The sequence below is a fragment of the Mobula hypostoma genome, chromosome 11 (assembly GCF_963921235.1).
Source record: "Mobula hypostoma chromosome 11, sMobHyp1.1, whole genome shotgun sequence".
In the NCBI taxonomy this organism is placed as follows: domain Eukaryota; kingdom Metazoa; phylum Chordata; class Chondrichthyes; order Myliobatiformes; family Myliobatidae; genus Mobula; species Mobula hypostoma.
Genome location: NC_086107.1, coordinates 115071189 through 115087776, shown reverse-complemented (window position 1 = coordinate 115087776; position 16588 = coordinate 115071189). Strand labels below are relative to the sequence as shown.

The following is a 16588-nucleotide window of genomic DNA, read 5'->3' as shown; positions in this document are numbered from 1 at the left end:
CTCCAATTTGAGTTTGGCCTCATCGTAGCAGCAGAGGCGGCCATAGGCAGACATATCAAAATGGGATCGGGAAACCGAACTGCCTCTACCTCCGTCCTTTCCAGGCCTAACGATGGGGCTTGGCCCGAAACTTCGAGTGTTTATTTCCCTGAATAGACTGAGGGCAATGTGGGAGGAAGAGTCAGATTGATCTTAGTGTAGGTCGAAAGACTGACACGACATTGTGAACCGAAGGGCCGGTATTGTGTTGTACTGATCTATGTAGCAAGGCTGCCAACATAGGATTCCCTGTCAGGGGTCACACAGGTCTAGAGCGTGATGAAGGGTTTTCATCGTAGAAGGCACTAAGTACAGGAGTTGGAACGTTATATCGCGTTTCACAATACCTTATGCGGCCGCACTTGGAGTATCGTGTGCAGGTCTTGCCATCCCCATTACAACAAGGGCGTGATTAATTGGGGAGGGTTAAGAAAATATTAACGGAGATCTTACTGAGACTGGAGGGTTTGAGTCATAAGGTTGGACTGTTTTCCCTACAGCAAAGGAAGCTGTCGGGTGACATGACAGACGTTTATAAAAGCACAAGGGGCGTAGATAAGGTGGGCCAGCACAGTCCACATCCTGCATGCTTGGAGAGTCCAATCCTAAGGGAAGTTTGAAAAAGAACCCTGGGGGGGGGCGGTGAAGTTTGTAGGGTGCATTAGATGCTGAATGGTGTGCTGGTGTACATTAGTCGGGAAATTGAGCTCAAGAGCTACGAGCTACTCTGGTCAGCTCTCCAGATCAGTCATAATCTTTTTAAATGGCAAAACAGGATCGACGGGCGAACGGCCATTCCCTGTTCCTAGTTCGTAGGTTTCGGGTGGAGAGGGTGTTTTGCTGATGGGGAAACATGGGTTATAGAAAAGGAAGGATTTACTGTAAACAGTATCAGAAAGTTTTATTTTCGGCTTCAAACTGAATTAGCTCTTTACTTCCTCCATGCCGTCCTATTGCAAATCTCCAGATCAGACACAGAATGAAGCTCCCTCCACACCTTCCCATCACACACTACCGGGGTCAGACATAGAGTGAAGCTCCCTCATTTTCTGTCATCTCATACTAGGACCGGCCAGGATATCTCACTCCCCAAGTCAGAGTATGTCCCTCCATCGCGCTTGGGACTGAGGCTGAGCCATAAATTGAGGGGGCAGCTCCCTTCGGATACTCCGATGGGGGTCTGAGTCCCGCTGCAAGCTACCCGCCCCTTCCGGCAGACTGAGACAGAAAACACGCGATTCGGTTCAACCAGCGTCGAAAATAAAAGGTACTCGCACCTCCCCACCTTGTTTGACATCTCCCACCGGTACCCCTCACCACCCCGAACGCGGCAGGGCCCTGATGGAGCAGGGGAGGAACCTTCGGCAGCTTTAACAGCAGCAGGCTTGTGGACAAAAAAACAAACAACAAACTTAGCGAAAACTTCTTGAAGCGGATGAGCAAGGTCACCGGAGGTGTCAACAGGGAAGCGAAACTCCAGCACAGCTAGCTGCAAGTGCTCGCAAGCTTACAAGCTCAAAGTAAACTTATGATCAAAGTATGCACACTGTGCCCTATACTGAGAGTTACTTTTTTGCAAACACTTACAGGGAAAGTACAAAGGAATTTTACATAGACGTAGTTGTACGGCTGGAGTCTGCGATAATAAAGGCGGATGCAGAACATGAAGAGTACAGCACAATACAGGGCATTCGTCCGACCTTTTCTCGTACTCCACGATCAATGGAGCCCTTCTCTTCTGCATAGCTCTCCACGTGTTTTCTATCGCCCATGCGCCTATCTAAAAGTATTAATGACCCCAATGTATCAGTCTTTACCATCACCCCGGCAGTACACCCCGCATAGCCACCACTCCCTGTGTAAAAATATCTGCCGCTGATATTACAACGATACTTCACACGTTAAAATTATTCCAACTCGTATTAACCATTGTCGCTCTGTGAAAGAATGGTGTTGTCCATTTATGACTCTTACATCTTATGCAACTCGGTCAATTCCCCTCTCATTCTTTTTCTCTCCAAACAGAAAAGCGCTCGCTGTCTCCGCCTTCCCATATAAGGCAAGCTCCCTTATCTAGGCAGCATCCTGGTAAATTTCCTCTTTAACTTTTCTAAACCTTTCATATCCTTCCTATAATGAGATGACCGGAACGGAACGTAATTTTCCAATACTGTATATTAAATGCATTAGTGGACATTTAAGAGGAATAAACAGAAGAAGATACTGGCTGATAATCTTCATTAGGACTGGAAAGGAAGGGGCAGAAGTCAGAATAAGAAGGTGCTGGCAAACGGAGGATTATAAACTGGCAGGTGTAAGGTGAGACCAGGTGAGGGGATGGTGCCTGGCTAGAAGAGAGAGAGAGAGAGGAACGATATGGGAAGCTGCAACAGGTAAAGAGCTGAAGAAGAAGGAATCCGACAGATTACATTGCACCATGGGAGAATGGGGTGGAGGGTGTAACCAGAGGGAGCCGATGGGCAGGTGAAGTGAACGCGTGAGGCTAACCAGAACGGTAAATGGGAGAAAAGACAAAGGGTGGGTGTTGAAATTTTCTGAAGTTAGAGATTATCGATGGGAATGCTACTAGGAGGCTACACAAACAGAATATGAGGTGATGCTCCTCCAATTTGAGTTTGGCCTCATCGTAGCAGCAGAGGCGACCATAGGCAGACATATCAAAATGGGATCGGGAAACCGAACTGCCTCTGCCTCCGTCCTTTCCAGGCCTAACGATGGGGTTTTGGCCCAAAACTTCGAGTGTTTATTTCCCTGAATAGACTGAGGGCAATGTGGGGGGAAGAGTTAAATTGATCTTAGTGTAGTTTAAAACACATGGGCCACATTGTGATCCGAAGCCCCTGTATTGTGTCGTACTGTTCTGTGTAGAAAGAGAAGTGTCCAAAGCTGCCAGGATATGATTCCCTGGTCACACAGGTCTGGAGCGTGATGAAGGACACTAAGTACCAGGAGTTGGAACGTTATGGCGCGTTGTACAATACCTTGATTCGGCCGCACTTGGAGTATCGTGTGCAGTTCTTGCCATCCCTGTTGCAATAAGGGTGTGATTAGTTGGGGAGGGTTAAGAATATATTTCAATCTGCGAACCTGACCGTTGAAACATGAGAGATTCGGGCAGGGAGCGGATGTCTACGTAGAGCTTTGGAGAGGGACTGGTGAGGGGGGCTGGGGAGGAGGGAGGGAGGGAGTTGGAATGGGAGTGAGAAGGGATCACTACAGGAGGGGTGGTGATCCGTGGGAAGGATGGTGAGCTGAGCACCACGGAAGAGCGGTCAGGAGAGAGGAAGCTGTTGGAGGGCCCGTAAGGAGTAAGGAGGGAAGCGTATTGAGAATGGAGCTTTGGGGAGAGAGCGGGAATTAAGGGTTATGGAGAAAAGGAAGGTGGTGAATCTGAGAGCATGGCCAGAGGAGTTAGAACCTTACTAAATGGCAAAGCAGGTTGATAGGCCAGACTTTTAGTCCTGCTTCAAGATCGTATATTTCTTATCGGTGGGGGAGGGGGAAATGTTATGCTGACAGTGAAACATGATTTATGGAAAAGGGGGAACTCACTGTAAACTGTAACGCAATGTTTTATTTTCGACTGCAAACTGAGTTATCTCTTCACTTCCTCTATGTAGTCTTGACACTCCATGCAAACCTCCGGGCCAGACACTGTTTTGGAGCTCGCTCCACACCGTTCCATCACTCTTTCCGAGGTCAGACACGGAGTGAAACTACTTCCACGACATCCCATAAACATTCCTGAGTAAGACACAGAGTGAATCTCTCTCCACGCTATCCCGTTACACAGGAGAATGACATTGGACCATGGAAGAATGGGACAGAGAGCGTAAGCAGAGTGAGGTGATGGGAACGTGAAGAGAATGGGTGAGGCTAACCAGAACGGAGAATGGGAAACAAAGAGAAAGGGTGGGCGTTGAAAGTTTCAGAAGTTAGAACAATCCTTAATCATGCCAACAGGAGGCTATTCAGACGATGATGTGTTGCTCCTCCAGTTTGAGTTTGGCTTCATCCTAGCACTAGAGGCGGCCGTAAGTAGACATCAAAATGTGAATGGAAAACCGAACTGCCTCTGCCTCCTTCCAGGCCTGACGAAAGGGTTCGGACCGCATATATGTTGCCTAACGTGCTGAGTTCCTCCAGCACTTTGTGTGTGTTACAAAGCATCTGAAGGGTCTCTTGTGTTGAGAGGCTTTTGAGAGACACTTGGATAGGTAGTGGCCACGTGGCTAAGGTGTCCGTTTAATTATCTCCAGGTCGCTAGTTCGAGCCTCAGCTGTGGCAACGTGTTTGTGCCCTTGAGCAAGGCACTTAATCACACATTGCTCTAGTGTCTGTGCGAGGAGTGGCGCCCCACACGGACTTCAAATCTGCGCCTTGTAAGGCACAAAAATGCCCGATGCAGGCCTCTCATGGTCCGAGTCGACGTTCCCTCCCCTCCCTGGATAGGTAGGCGGATGTATGAAAAACGGAGGGTCATGGGCTGTGTAGGAGGGAAGCGTTAGATTGATTGTGTAGGAGGATAAACTGTCGACAGTGCATCGTGGGCGGAAAGGCCGTCACTGCTATTTTGTTCCATGTTCTGCTTCTACTCTGTCTCTGTTTCCAATACTTAAAAAAATAAACTTTATCAGGCCTCCGTCAGCCTCTATCGTTCCAGTGAAAACAAACTCTCCTAATAGTTCATGCCCATCACATTCAGGCAACTTCACTGCCAACTTCTAAGTTCAAAGTCATTCCATTTTCAAATTGTGCATGTATTGCCATATACACAGCCTTGAGGTTTGTTCTCCTGCTGGCATTTACAGAGAAAAAATATATAATTTTATGAACTATACACAAACAGGCAAAGCCTGACAAACAACAAACCTGAAAAAGACCACAATCTGTGCAACGAGAAATAATACTGTCAACATAAGTTCTAAAGAGTTCTTAAAAGTGATTCTGTAACTCGTAGAATTAGTTCAGAGTACTGGTGAATGAAGTTGTCCACGCTGGTTCAAAAACTGATGGTTAAAGGCTAACAACTGCTCTTCAACTTGGCGGTGTGGGACCTAAGGCTCTTGTACCTCCTGCCCGATGGTAGTAGCGAAAAAGTAGGGTGGGGGGGGGAGGTGTGCCCTTGGATGATGGATGATGCTTACTTGTGGCCGCGCCCTTGTGAATGTTTTGAATGGTTGAGAGGGCTGATGGTACTGGCACAGAAGAGAGATCGGGACCAAGTCGGTGGGCTCGTCCAACACCAGCACTCGGAGAGATCGGGGCGGCGACCCTGGAGTTTAGAAAGGAAGGTCGGTCTCTAAGTGTGTATGTGTGTGTAAGAGAGAGAGAGAGAGAGAGAGAGAGAGAGAGTGTGTGTGTGTGTGTGTGTGTGTGTGTGTGTGAGTGTGAGTGTGAGTGTGTGTGTGTGTGTGAGAGAGAGAGTGTGTGTGTGTGTGAGAGAGAGAGAGTGTGTGTGAGTGTGAGTGAGTGTGTGTGAGAGTGTGAGTGTGTGTGAGAGAGTGTGTGTGAGTGTGAGTGTGTGTGAGTGTGAGTGTGTGTGTGTGTGAGAGAGTGTGTGTGTGAGAGAGAGTGTGTGTGAGTGTGAGCGTGTGAGAGTGTGTGAGAGAGAGTGTGTGCGTGTGTGAGTGTGTGTGTGTGTATGTGTGTGTGTGTGTTTGTGCGTGTGTGTGTGTGTTTGTGTGTGTGTGTGTGTGTGTGTGTGTGTGTGTGTGTGTGTGTGTGTTTAGGAGGTGGGGCGGGGTCCTCAATGTATGGAGAGAAGGTGCGACCTTACTGAGGCATCGAAGACTCATGCTCCTCTACTCAAGGCAGCAACCTGATAACCCTCTTCCTGTCGCTTCTCCAAATCCTTCATGTCTCTTCTATAAAGGGCGCCCACAACTAAACACAATACTCCAGATGCGGCCTATCCAGAGTTAGGGTCCTGACCGAGCTATTGCACATGGTCATGTCAGTGTTAATGGTACTGATGTCGAGAGGGCTGAGAGCAACAAGTTCCTCGGTATGAAATCTTCACCTCAGTCCAACCACGTGGGTGAGCAGGCCAAGAAAACTCATCGTTGCCACTACTACCTCAGGAGACTATAGAAATTCGGCATATTCCCGTCGACTCTTAGCAACGTTTACCGATGCACCTATCCGGATGTGTCACGGGATGGCAGTTACCCTGCCCGTAGCCGCAAGAAAGTGCAGAGTTGTGGACGCCGCTCAGCACATCAGGGGAACCAGATTATGCACACTTCACGCTACCTTCATAAACCAGTCAGCATAATTAAAGACATTCTCTCCTCTCTCTTCTCCCGCCGGGCCGTAGTGGCAAAAGCTTGACAGAAGTCCAGGGGCAAGGACAAGGGCAAGGACAGTTTCGACTTCATTGTCATCAGACGCTTGAAAGGACCTCTAAAACGGAAAGATGGGCTCCTGGCCTCAGAACCTACCTTGCTTTGATCTTTCACTTGCCGTTTACCTACATTGCTCTTCAACAGTTGCTTTCACACTTCATTCTGCAACTGTTACTGTTTTACCTTATTCTAATGTACTGCATAATGAATCGTACTTAGGACAAGTTTTTCACTGTGTCTTGGTACATGTGGCAACAGGCAAACCAGTGCAATATTAAGTGGGGAGTGGCGGGCGGTAGAGATAGATCAGAGAACAGTTCGTAGGACAAAGGAACTTTAAGAGGAAAAACAAAAGCGATGTTACAGGTAGGGTGATGATGTCGTTTGAAACGCTGGCCTTCGTCAGTCGGGGCACTGAGTAAAGGAGTTGAGATATATGTTGGAAGTGGGATCAGTTGCACTATCGCCTTGTGCACTGAGGTATAGTGAATAGCTTGTCTTGCATACTGTTCATGCAGATCAATTCACTGCAGAACCGAGGAAAAACAACAGAGTGCAAAGTAAAGTGTTACAATTACGGAGGAAGAGCGGGGCAGGCAGACACAAAGTTCACAGCGAGGAAGATTGTAAGGTTAAGAGTTCGTCCTATTGTGCTAGGGGCATTCAAAAGTCTTATGGCAGAGGAGGTAAGACCACGAGTCATGGGGGTCCGTTCTCCTGCCTTCTGCCTCTAAGCGTTGACCTCCTTACTAATCAAGAACCTATCAACTCCCGTTTTAAATACACCGAAAGACACTTGTCTTTCACCAACCTCTGACTAAAAACATTCCTCTTTAGATGCTGTTATATAGCCTGGCCATACTGCCTCTTGTATCTTCGGCAAGGTTGCGGGGTGGGGGGAGGGGGGAGAATATCCGGGTTAGCCAGGGGTCTTAGATGCTTTACCGAGGCAGCGGGAAGTGTAGGCAGAGTTCATGGAGGGGTCGCTGTTTTCCATGACGCGTCATCTGGGTCCACAGCTCGATGCGGTTTCCCGCGGAAGCACTGTTGTGTAAGTCGTTGGTGAGGCCTCATTCGGAGCACGGCGTGCAAGTTTAGTCCCGGTGCTGTAGAAAAGATGTGGTTAAACTGGAAAGGATGTGGAAAAGATTTAGGAGGATGTGACCAGGATTAGAGGCCCTGAGGTCGTGGGAGCCGCTGGCCAGGAGAGGAACTTTAGCCTTGGAGCGTGAGGGAATGAACGGGCCACCTTATCGAAACAATGTAAAGCATAAATAAGGTGGACGGTTGCGATCTTTTCCTCGGGATAGGGGAGGTGAAAACTAGGGGGCTTAAGATCAGGGTGAGAGGGAATAAGAATTAGGGTTATTACCACCGGCATACGTTCTGAAATTTCTTCTTTTGTGCCAGTAGTATGTTATGAGAAATATTTTGAAAGTAATCAGGTAGTTCAAATGAAAAGCAGCAAATAAGGTAGTGTTCATGATCCGTTCAGAAATCTGGTGGCGAGGGACCAGAGTGACAACTTTTTTTTTTTGACACGGACGGTGGTGCGTATATGGAAAGAACTGCCAGAGGAAGTGGTTGAGGCAGATTCAGTAGTGTTAGATAAGAAGCATTTGCATTAAGTGCTTCTTAAATAATAATACTGTACCCCTTTTAAGCACTTGCTTTGGTAGCTGGTTCGTGGAGGGTCTTGGAGCGATTCTAGCCGAGCGCAGGAAATTCGGACTAGCTGGGAGGGTACCGTATGTTGGTAGGGAATGGTCGGGATGACAGTCCTCTATAACTCTTTGACACCGGTCATTCACCCCACGATGCCCCAATTTATACTAAATATATATTGATCATATTTTTATGTCGCTCTTGAAGCATTTTGAACTGCTCCATCGGTGACTAAGAGGTGGCCTCGTGGAGGTGCATAAGATGAGAAGAGGCACAGACTGCATGGACAGCCAGCGACTATTTTTCAGGGCGGAAATGACTATTACGAGGGTCCTGATTTCAAGATGGTGGGAGAAAAGTGTAGGGAGAATGGCAGAGATATTGTAGTTTTACTTTACACACAGGGAGTGATAAGTGTATAGCACACGTTGCAGAGGTGACGGTATAGGCACATACATTAGGGACTTTTAGGAAACTCGTGGGGAGCATATGGATGAAGGAAACGTGGACGGCTATGTGGGGGTGAAGGGTTGGATTGATCCTAGAGTGAGTTAAATGTGAACAGGAGGACCCCTACTGTACTGTATTTTTCTAATGTTCAAATTGCTTTCTTTCATAATTAGCCCATTAAAGAATTCGAGCCACCGCCCACTTTCTGCGTAAGAAACTTGCCCCACCTGTAGACCTTAAACTTCTCCAACCTCTAACATCTGCTCTAGTATTTACCCTCGTAAAAAGATTTTGACCGTCTATTCTTTCTCTGCCTCCTAATTTAAAAACCCCCATCAGGTCTCCCCTCGGACTTCGTCCTTCCAGCTAAAACAGCCCAGGTTTGTCCGACCTTTCCTTATAGCGCATGTCCTCTAATCCAGTCAACGTCGTGTTGAACCTCTTCTGCATCCTCTCTACAGCCTCCCTGTATCGGGGCGACCAGAATTGGACAGAACACCGACCAAAGTTTTATATAGCTGAAATCCGATTTCCTTACTTTTTTAAAAATATAATTTTTATTAAATTTTCAAAAATACATGAAAAGATAAAATCTACCCACCCCCTCCCCTTAACCCTCCCCCACCCCCCATATATAGTCCTACCTAAAAAGAAAGAAAGAGAAAAAAAAAGAGCCGCCTGGGTATTGGAAGGTTTCCACATGCTCCATGGGATTCAAAATAAATTTGGTATAATTATTCGTTACTTTCCCCAAGTAACCAAATTCTTTGTCGGAGCACTTAAATATGCCATCCTATCTTTTGTAAATAAGGGCGCCAAATATTCAAGAATGTTACATATTTATCTCTTAAATTATAAGTAATTTTTTCAAGTGGAATAGAACTAGCCATTTCATTATTCCAACGATCCATACTTAAATACGAATCGGATTTCCAAGTAACTGCTATAGTCTTCTTAGCTACTGCCAATGCAATTTTTATAAATTCTTTCTGATATTTATTCAATTTAAGATTCGGTTTTATCCCTTCAATATCACCTAATAGAAATAATACAGGGTTATGTGGAAGTTGAATTCCAGTAATTTGTTCCAATAAGACTCTTAAATTTATCCAAAAGGGTTGAATTTTAAAACAAGACCAAGTAGAATGTAAAAAAGTACCAATTTCTTGATTACACCGAAAACATTTATCAGATAGATTTGAATTTAATCTATTTATTTTTTGTGGTGTAATATATAATTGGTGTAAAAAATTATATTGTACTAATCTAAGTCGAACATTTATTGTATTTGTCATACTGTCAAGACAAAGTCTTGACCAATTTGTTTCATCAATATTAATATTCAAATCTGTTTCCCATTTTTGCTTTGACTTATGGGTTCCTTGTTTAATTGTCTGTTCTTGAATCAAATTATACATACAAGAAATAAATTTTTAAATTTTCCCTTTTTGAATTAAAATTTCAATTTCATTAGGTTTTGGCAAAAACATTGTTTGACCCAGCTTACCTAATAAGTAAGCCCTTAATTGAAAGTAACAAAAAAAAGTATTATTAGATATTTTATATTTATCCTTTAATTGTTCAAATGACATCAATATACCTCGCTCAAAACAATCTCCTATAAACTTAATCCCTTTTTGGTACCAATTATGTAAAAGTTGATTGTCCATTGTAAAAGGAATAAGTCTGTTTTGAAACAAAGGTCTCCTTGCTGATAGAGATTTCTGTGTTTCCTTATCAACATTTATCTTATTCCATAGATCAATCAAGTGTGTTAATATAGGAGATTCTTTCTTTTCCCGTATCCATTTAGATTCCCATTTATATATAAAATCTTCAGGTTTATTTTCTCCTATCTTGTCTAGTTCTATTTTAATCCATGCTGGTTTTTGATCATCGAAAAAAGATGCAATAAATCTAAGCTGATTTGCTTTATAGTAATTTTTAAAGTTTGGAAGTTGTAACCCTCCTAACCCAAATTTACATGTCAGTTTTTCCAATGATATTCTTGACATTTTACCTTTCCAAAGAAATTTTCTCACACATTTATTTAACTCTTGAAAAAATTTCTGTGGCAATTGTATTGGTAATGTTTGAAACAAATACTGTAATCTAGGAAATATATTCATTTTTACAACATTGACTCTACCTACTAATGTTATTGGTAGTATCATCCATTTGTCAAGATCTTCTTGAATTTTTTTCAATAGTGGTAAATAATTAAATTTATATAAATTCTTTACATCATTATCAAGTCTTATACCTAAATACTTTATACCATTTACCGGCCATCTAAATTGGGTTACTAATCGACATTGACTATAGTCTCCTTTAGTAAGAGATAAAATTTCACTTTTATCCCAGTTTATTTTGTAACCTGATACCTTCCCATATTCATCCAATCTAGAAGATAATTTATGTAACGAATCTTGTGGGTTTGTTAAATAGATCAAAACATTATCGGCAAAAAGATTAATTTTATATTCCTCTTGGTTAACTCTAAAACCCATAATATCTGGATCAATTCTAATTAGTTCTGCTAATGGCTCTATCGCCAATACAAATAGAGCAGGTGATAGTGGACAACCTTGTCTAGTTGACCTTTTTAACTGGAATGGTGTTGAAATTTGAGAGTTTGTCACTACTTTAGCTTTAGGGTTAGAATTTAAAGTTTTAATCCAATTTATAAAAGATGTTCCTAACCCATATTTTTCTAATACTTTAAATAAAAAATCCATTTCTAATCTATCAAATGCTTTTTCTGCATCCAAAGCTACTACTATACTCTTCTCATCCCTTTTTTGTGTCAAATGAATTATACTGAGTAGCCGAGTTACATTATCTGCCAATTGTCTATTTTCAATAAATCCTGTTTGATCCATATGTATTAATTTTGGTAAATATTTAGATAATCTATTCGATAAAATTTTTGCTATTATTTTATAATCCGTATTCAATAAAGAAGTAGGCCTGTATGATATTGGTTTCATAGGATCTCTGTCCTTTTTTGGCAATACTATTACAATCGCTGTTGAAAAAGATTCTGGAAGTTTATGTATTTTTTCTGCTTGACGTATTAGTTCCATAAAAAGAGGAAATAATAAATCTTTAAATTTTTTATAAAATTCAGGTGGAAAACCATCTTCTCCTGGAGATTTATTACTTTGGAGTGATCCTAAAGCTTCTTCAACTTCTTTTAATGTAAAAGGCATATCTAATCCCCTCTGTTCTTCCAAATTCAATTTTGGAAGAGAAACTTGTGATAAAAACCTTTCTATCTCATTAACATCATTTTGGGATTCTGATTGATATAATTCAGAATAAAAATTTTTAAAGGTTTCATTTATTTCAAGAGATTTATAAGATATTTTATTTGCCCTTGTTCTAATTGCATTTATTGTTTTGGAAACTTGTTCTGTTTTCAACTGCCAGGCAAGAATTTTATGTGCTCTCTCACCTAACTCCTAATACCTTTGTTTAGACCTTATAATTGCTTTTTGCGTTCTATATGTCTGAAGCGTATTATATTGTAACTTCTTATTGACAAGTTGTCTTCGTTTTTCTTCTGACATATATCTTTGAGATTCTTTTTCTATTCTTGTAATCTCTTTTTCCAATTGATCTAGCTCTGCCATATATTCTTTCTTAATTTTAGACGTATAACTTATTATCTGGCCCCTAAGATATGCTTTCATCGCATCCCATAATATAAATTTATCCTCCACTGAATGAAAATTTGTATCCAAAAAAAATTGAATCTGCTTTTTCATAAAATCACAAAAATCTTGACGTTTTAATAATGTTGAATTAAATCTCCATCTATAAGCCACTTCTTCCTTATCAGCCATTATTATTGTCATTAATAAAGGAGAATGATCTGATAATATTCTTGCTTTATATTCCATATTTTTCACTCTGTGTTGAATATGCATTGATAATAGAAAAAAATCTATCCTTGAGTAAGTTTTATGTCTATGAGAATATCTCCATATATCAAATCAAATTTAAATCTTTCATCAATGATAAAGTTAAATTTACTACCTTCAATTTTATAACAGCCTTGGTTGATCTATCTAAGACTGGGTCTAAGCAAAAATTAAAGTCTCCTCCAATTAATATTTTTTCATGTGCATCCGCCAAATTCAAAAAAGCTTCTTGTATGAATTTTGCATCATTTTCGTTTGGTGCATAAATATTCATAAAAGTCCATAGTTCGGAAAAAAGTTGACAGTGTATAATCACATATCTCCCCGCAGAATCAGTTATTACATTTTGTATTCTAATTGGTAACGTTTTATTGATCAAAATTGCTACTCCCCTCGCTTTTGAATTAAATGAGGCCGCAACAACATTACCCACCCAATCTCTCTTTAGTTTCTGATGTTCTGTTTCTGTTAGGTGCGTTTCCTGTAAAAAAAAGCTAAATCTATCTTCATTTTTTTAATATATGTTAAGATTCTTTTTCTTTTCACTGGTCCATTAAGCCCATTACCATTAAAACTCAGAAAATTCAATAAATTAGTCATTATTCTTAACAAAGTTACTCCAATCTAAAACATTACTTATCTTCTCAACTCTCATAGTTCCTTGGGGAATCTCTTTAAACTTCACCATGTTGCTATGTGTTCCCCCCCTCCCAACCTTCCAGGCAAAAAGAAAAAGAGATAGAAAAAAAAAACAAAATACCCCCCCCCCACTAATGTTGTGAATGAAAGGATACACAACACTACCCCCCTCCATTTTACGGGTCGTGGCAATAGCCACGCTTGCACACATGATTAACGTAGCAATCGATCAGTGCTTCTTCCAGCTCCCCCGCAACAAAAAAAGTTATATATATATAAACAAAATTAGTATTATTATTCCCAACTAATTTCCTCCAGTATTAACCTTTCTTACCCCCTCATATAATTAATAATATATTTATACATTCATCCAGCTTCGAAAATCCAACAAATCCATTCTTTAACCCAATGTTCATCTTCAATCTATCTCGCTCTCCTGAGTTTGTTCTTGTAGCTGGTGAATATTCAGAGAATCTCGCACAAACTGCTCTGCTTTCTGGTAGTCATCAAAAAATCTTTTTTCTCCACCAGGCAAAAAAATCTTCAAAGTTGCAGGATAACGCAGTATAAATTGATAACCATGATCCCATAGGGTTTTTTTCACTGGATTAAACTTCTTCTTTTTCTTCAAAAGTTCGTAACTTATATCAGGGTAGAAAAAAACTTTGTTTCCCTTTAATTATCAATGGCCCTTTTCTATCTTTGGCAGCTCGAGCAGCTGCCTGTAGAATCCTTTCCTTGTCTTGAAATCTTAAGAATTTTATTAAAATCGATCGTGGATATTGGTCATCTTTTGGTTTTGGTCTTAGAGCTCTATGTGCCCCCTCAATTTCAATCGGTCGAACCTCCTCTCCCATTTGCAAAACATCCGGGATCCCTCTTTGAAAAAATTCTATTGGCCTTTCTCCTTCCATACCTTCTGTAAGACCAACAATTTTAATATTATTACGTCTACTGAAATTTTCCAACATGTCCACTTTCTCCAAGAGTCGGTTTCTTTCCGAGTTCCAGACAAGCAAATCATTTTCTGTTTTTTCCACTCTATCATTCATAAGCCCCATTTCTCTTTCCATCTTCTGAAGCTTCTTTTCCATTTTGTCCTGTCTTTCCATAACTTTATTCTTCGTATCTCTAAGCTCTTCTCTTACTTTCCTTAATTCAGCCGTTGATTGCAATACAGCCTCTCTTATGTCTCTATCATCTCCTTTACTTCCACTCGCTTCCAATTCTTCCTCCTCTTCTTCATCTGTGTTCCCTGCAGAATCCAGTTCTGACTCTGAGTCATTTTCAATTGCAGTGGGTGTCGGTTCTTGTAGTTTACGTTGTGTCGATTTGCGCATGCGCATTTCCGTTGTCTTCTTCGGAGAAACCGTTGCCACCGCCATTGCTCCCTGTTCTACCGAAGGAGATCCAACCTGAGTCCGAGGCTCCATCGTTGCAGTAGGCCCTTTTTTCTTCCCGTCTCGCGGCTGCTTCGCAACAGCAGACTTCTTTTGTTGCGGTTTAGGAGGCATATCGTAAGGTAGTCTTACAAAGTTTATAAATAGTTTTCAGAAACTATTTACCAACTGTTTTATTTAAACGGTACTTTACTGATTTGTTGCGGGAGAGCTGGATTTACACGTCTCAATCCCACGTCATCACGTGACACCCCCCCTCCCCCGATTTCCTTACTTAACAAACCAAATACACGTCTTCTTTGATGTGAGTCCTGACGAAGGGTCTCGGCCCTAAACGTCGACTTTACCTCTTCCAATAGATGCTGCCTGGCCTGCTGCGTTCACGTGCAACTTTCATGTATGTTACACGCCTTCCTTACCGCCTTACCCACTTGTGTGGCTGCTCACGGTGAACTATGGACCTGAACGGCAAGATCTCGGTTCTGTTAAGGAGTCTATCATCATATTAAATCCTGATGAAATGCAGATACTTTTCGATTCAGAATCAGGTTTATTATCACTGATGCACTGTAGTCCTGTTTTGCCGGAGCAGTACAGAGCGAGACATATAGACTAAGAAAAGTTACAAAACTATGCAAAGAGTGCGAAAGGTGGGTAGTGGTGGTGTTAATGGCGTCATTAATCCGAGAGCAGGGGAGAAGATCGTGTTCCTGAATCCCTGCTGGTGTGACTTCAGGCTCCTGCACCTGCATCCTGATGGCAGTAACAGATGCCCCTAGACGGTAGTGCAACCAGGCAGAATGCTGGAACGTTTGCTAGGGCCTTTGGTGACACACTGACTCCCCTCAAACTCCTGATGATGTAGAGCCGCTGGTGTGCCTTCGTCGAGACTGCATCAGTGTGTTGGGCCAAGGACAGATCCTCAGCGATAACGCTTAGGAGCTTCGGGCTTCCCCCCTTTTCACCACTGTCCCCTCGATGAGGACTGCTGAATGTTTCCCGATATCCTCTTCCTGAAGTCCTCAGCTAGTTCCTTGGCCTTGCTGAGGTTGAGTGCGAGGTTGCTGTTGCGACACCATTGAACCAGCTGACCTACTCTCCACGGTCCATCTGTAGAAGTTTGCAGGAGTGTTCAGCGACATACCAATTCTCCGCACGAAGTCGAGCTGCTGGTGTCCCCTTGTCCTCTTTCAGTCGGCATGTAACAGGACAAGATCTGCCTCCAGCCCTCCAGCCCACACTCCTTCCCCCCACACCGCGCTCACTCCGGGGCTGTTCGCCTATTTTCGGGGACGCCCACTCTGCCCTCCCTGCCATATTCCACTCTATTCCCTTCCCTCCTGTCCCGGTCCTCACCTCCCCACAATGCCGCATCTCGAGCCGCAAACAAGCTTGCTCCCCTCTCTGTTCTCACAATCCCCGACCCCAGTTGTTGATGGTTTCTCTCTCCACAGACGGGTATTGCCTCGCCTCCCCCTGTCTGGGCCGCCGTTGACAAGAGCTGATTGGATGATATTTGCCACCGAAGATGTTTCTGAGATCGAGGAATGCGGGATCCATCTGGGAGCTGTTCGGGATAGCGGGTGAGTTTCCCACATTACCACCTCAAATCGGGATCACAATTGGGTTCATTACCACTGACATCTATCGTGCAAGACCTAATAAAGTGATTATCAGTTTCAGAAGGAGGGGCGGATGGTCGTGAGGGGGGTAGTGGAGGGAGGAAAGGGGGGAGAAGAACGATCACTCGATGATCACTACTATTCCAGGTTTGATATCCGGACCCTTTCGTCCCGCGGTCCACAGACAATTCTTGAGTCTTGCTGACATGACTCAACCAGCCTATCTATCTCATTCCTGTGCGCTCCCACATCGCCACCTAAGATACAGCCAATAACTAGTGCATCGGGAAATTTATAGGTGACGAATGAGCTGTGCACATTCACGAGTTCAGAGGGTATACAGTAGTGGGCTAACGTACATTGCTCAGGTGTGGCTCCTTGATGTGCCTGTGTATGAAGTGATCTGTCTGGGCGGCACAAAAACTTTTCACTTATCTTGATGTGACAGTAATACATTGGCTTATTGTTATCATGAATAC

General features: G+C 42.8%; 1 protein-coding gene across 9 annotated transcripts in view; it reads left to right on the top strand.

Annotated features, from left to right (window-relative positions):
- The window catches only part of LOC134354155 (integrin alpha-M-like), a 67461-nt gene that overhangs the window by 9346 nt on the left and 41527 nt on the right, over positions 1-16588 (top strand). For 6 of the 9 annotated variants that reach the window (XM_063062987.1, XM_063062984.1, XM_063062981.1 and 3 more), the window contains exon 2: positions 15942-16070. In XM_063062987.1, coding sequence (XP_062919057.1) covers positions 16016-16070 — 55 coding nt within the window. In that variant the 5' untranslated portion in view covers positions 15942-16015. Of the gene's footprint in view, positions 1-3680; positions 3931-7528; positions 7671-15941; positions 16071-16588 lie in introns of those variants that run through there. The other 3 variants (XM_063062986.1, XM_063062983.1, XM_063062990.1) reach the window with 2 other exon arrangements.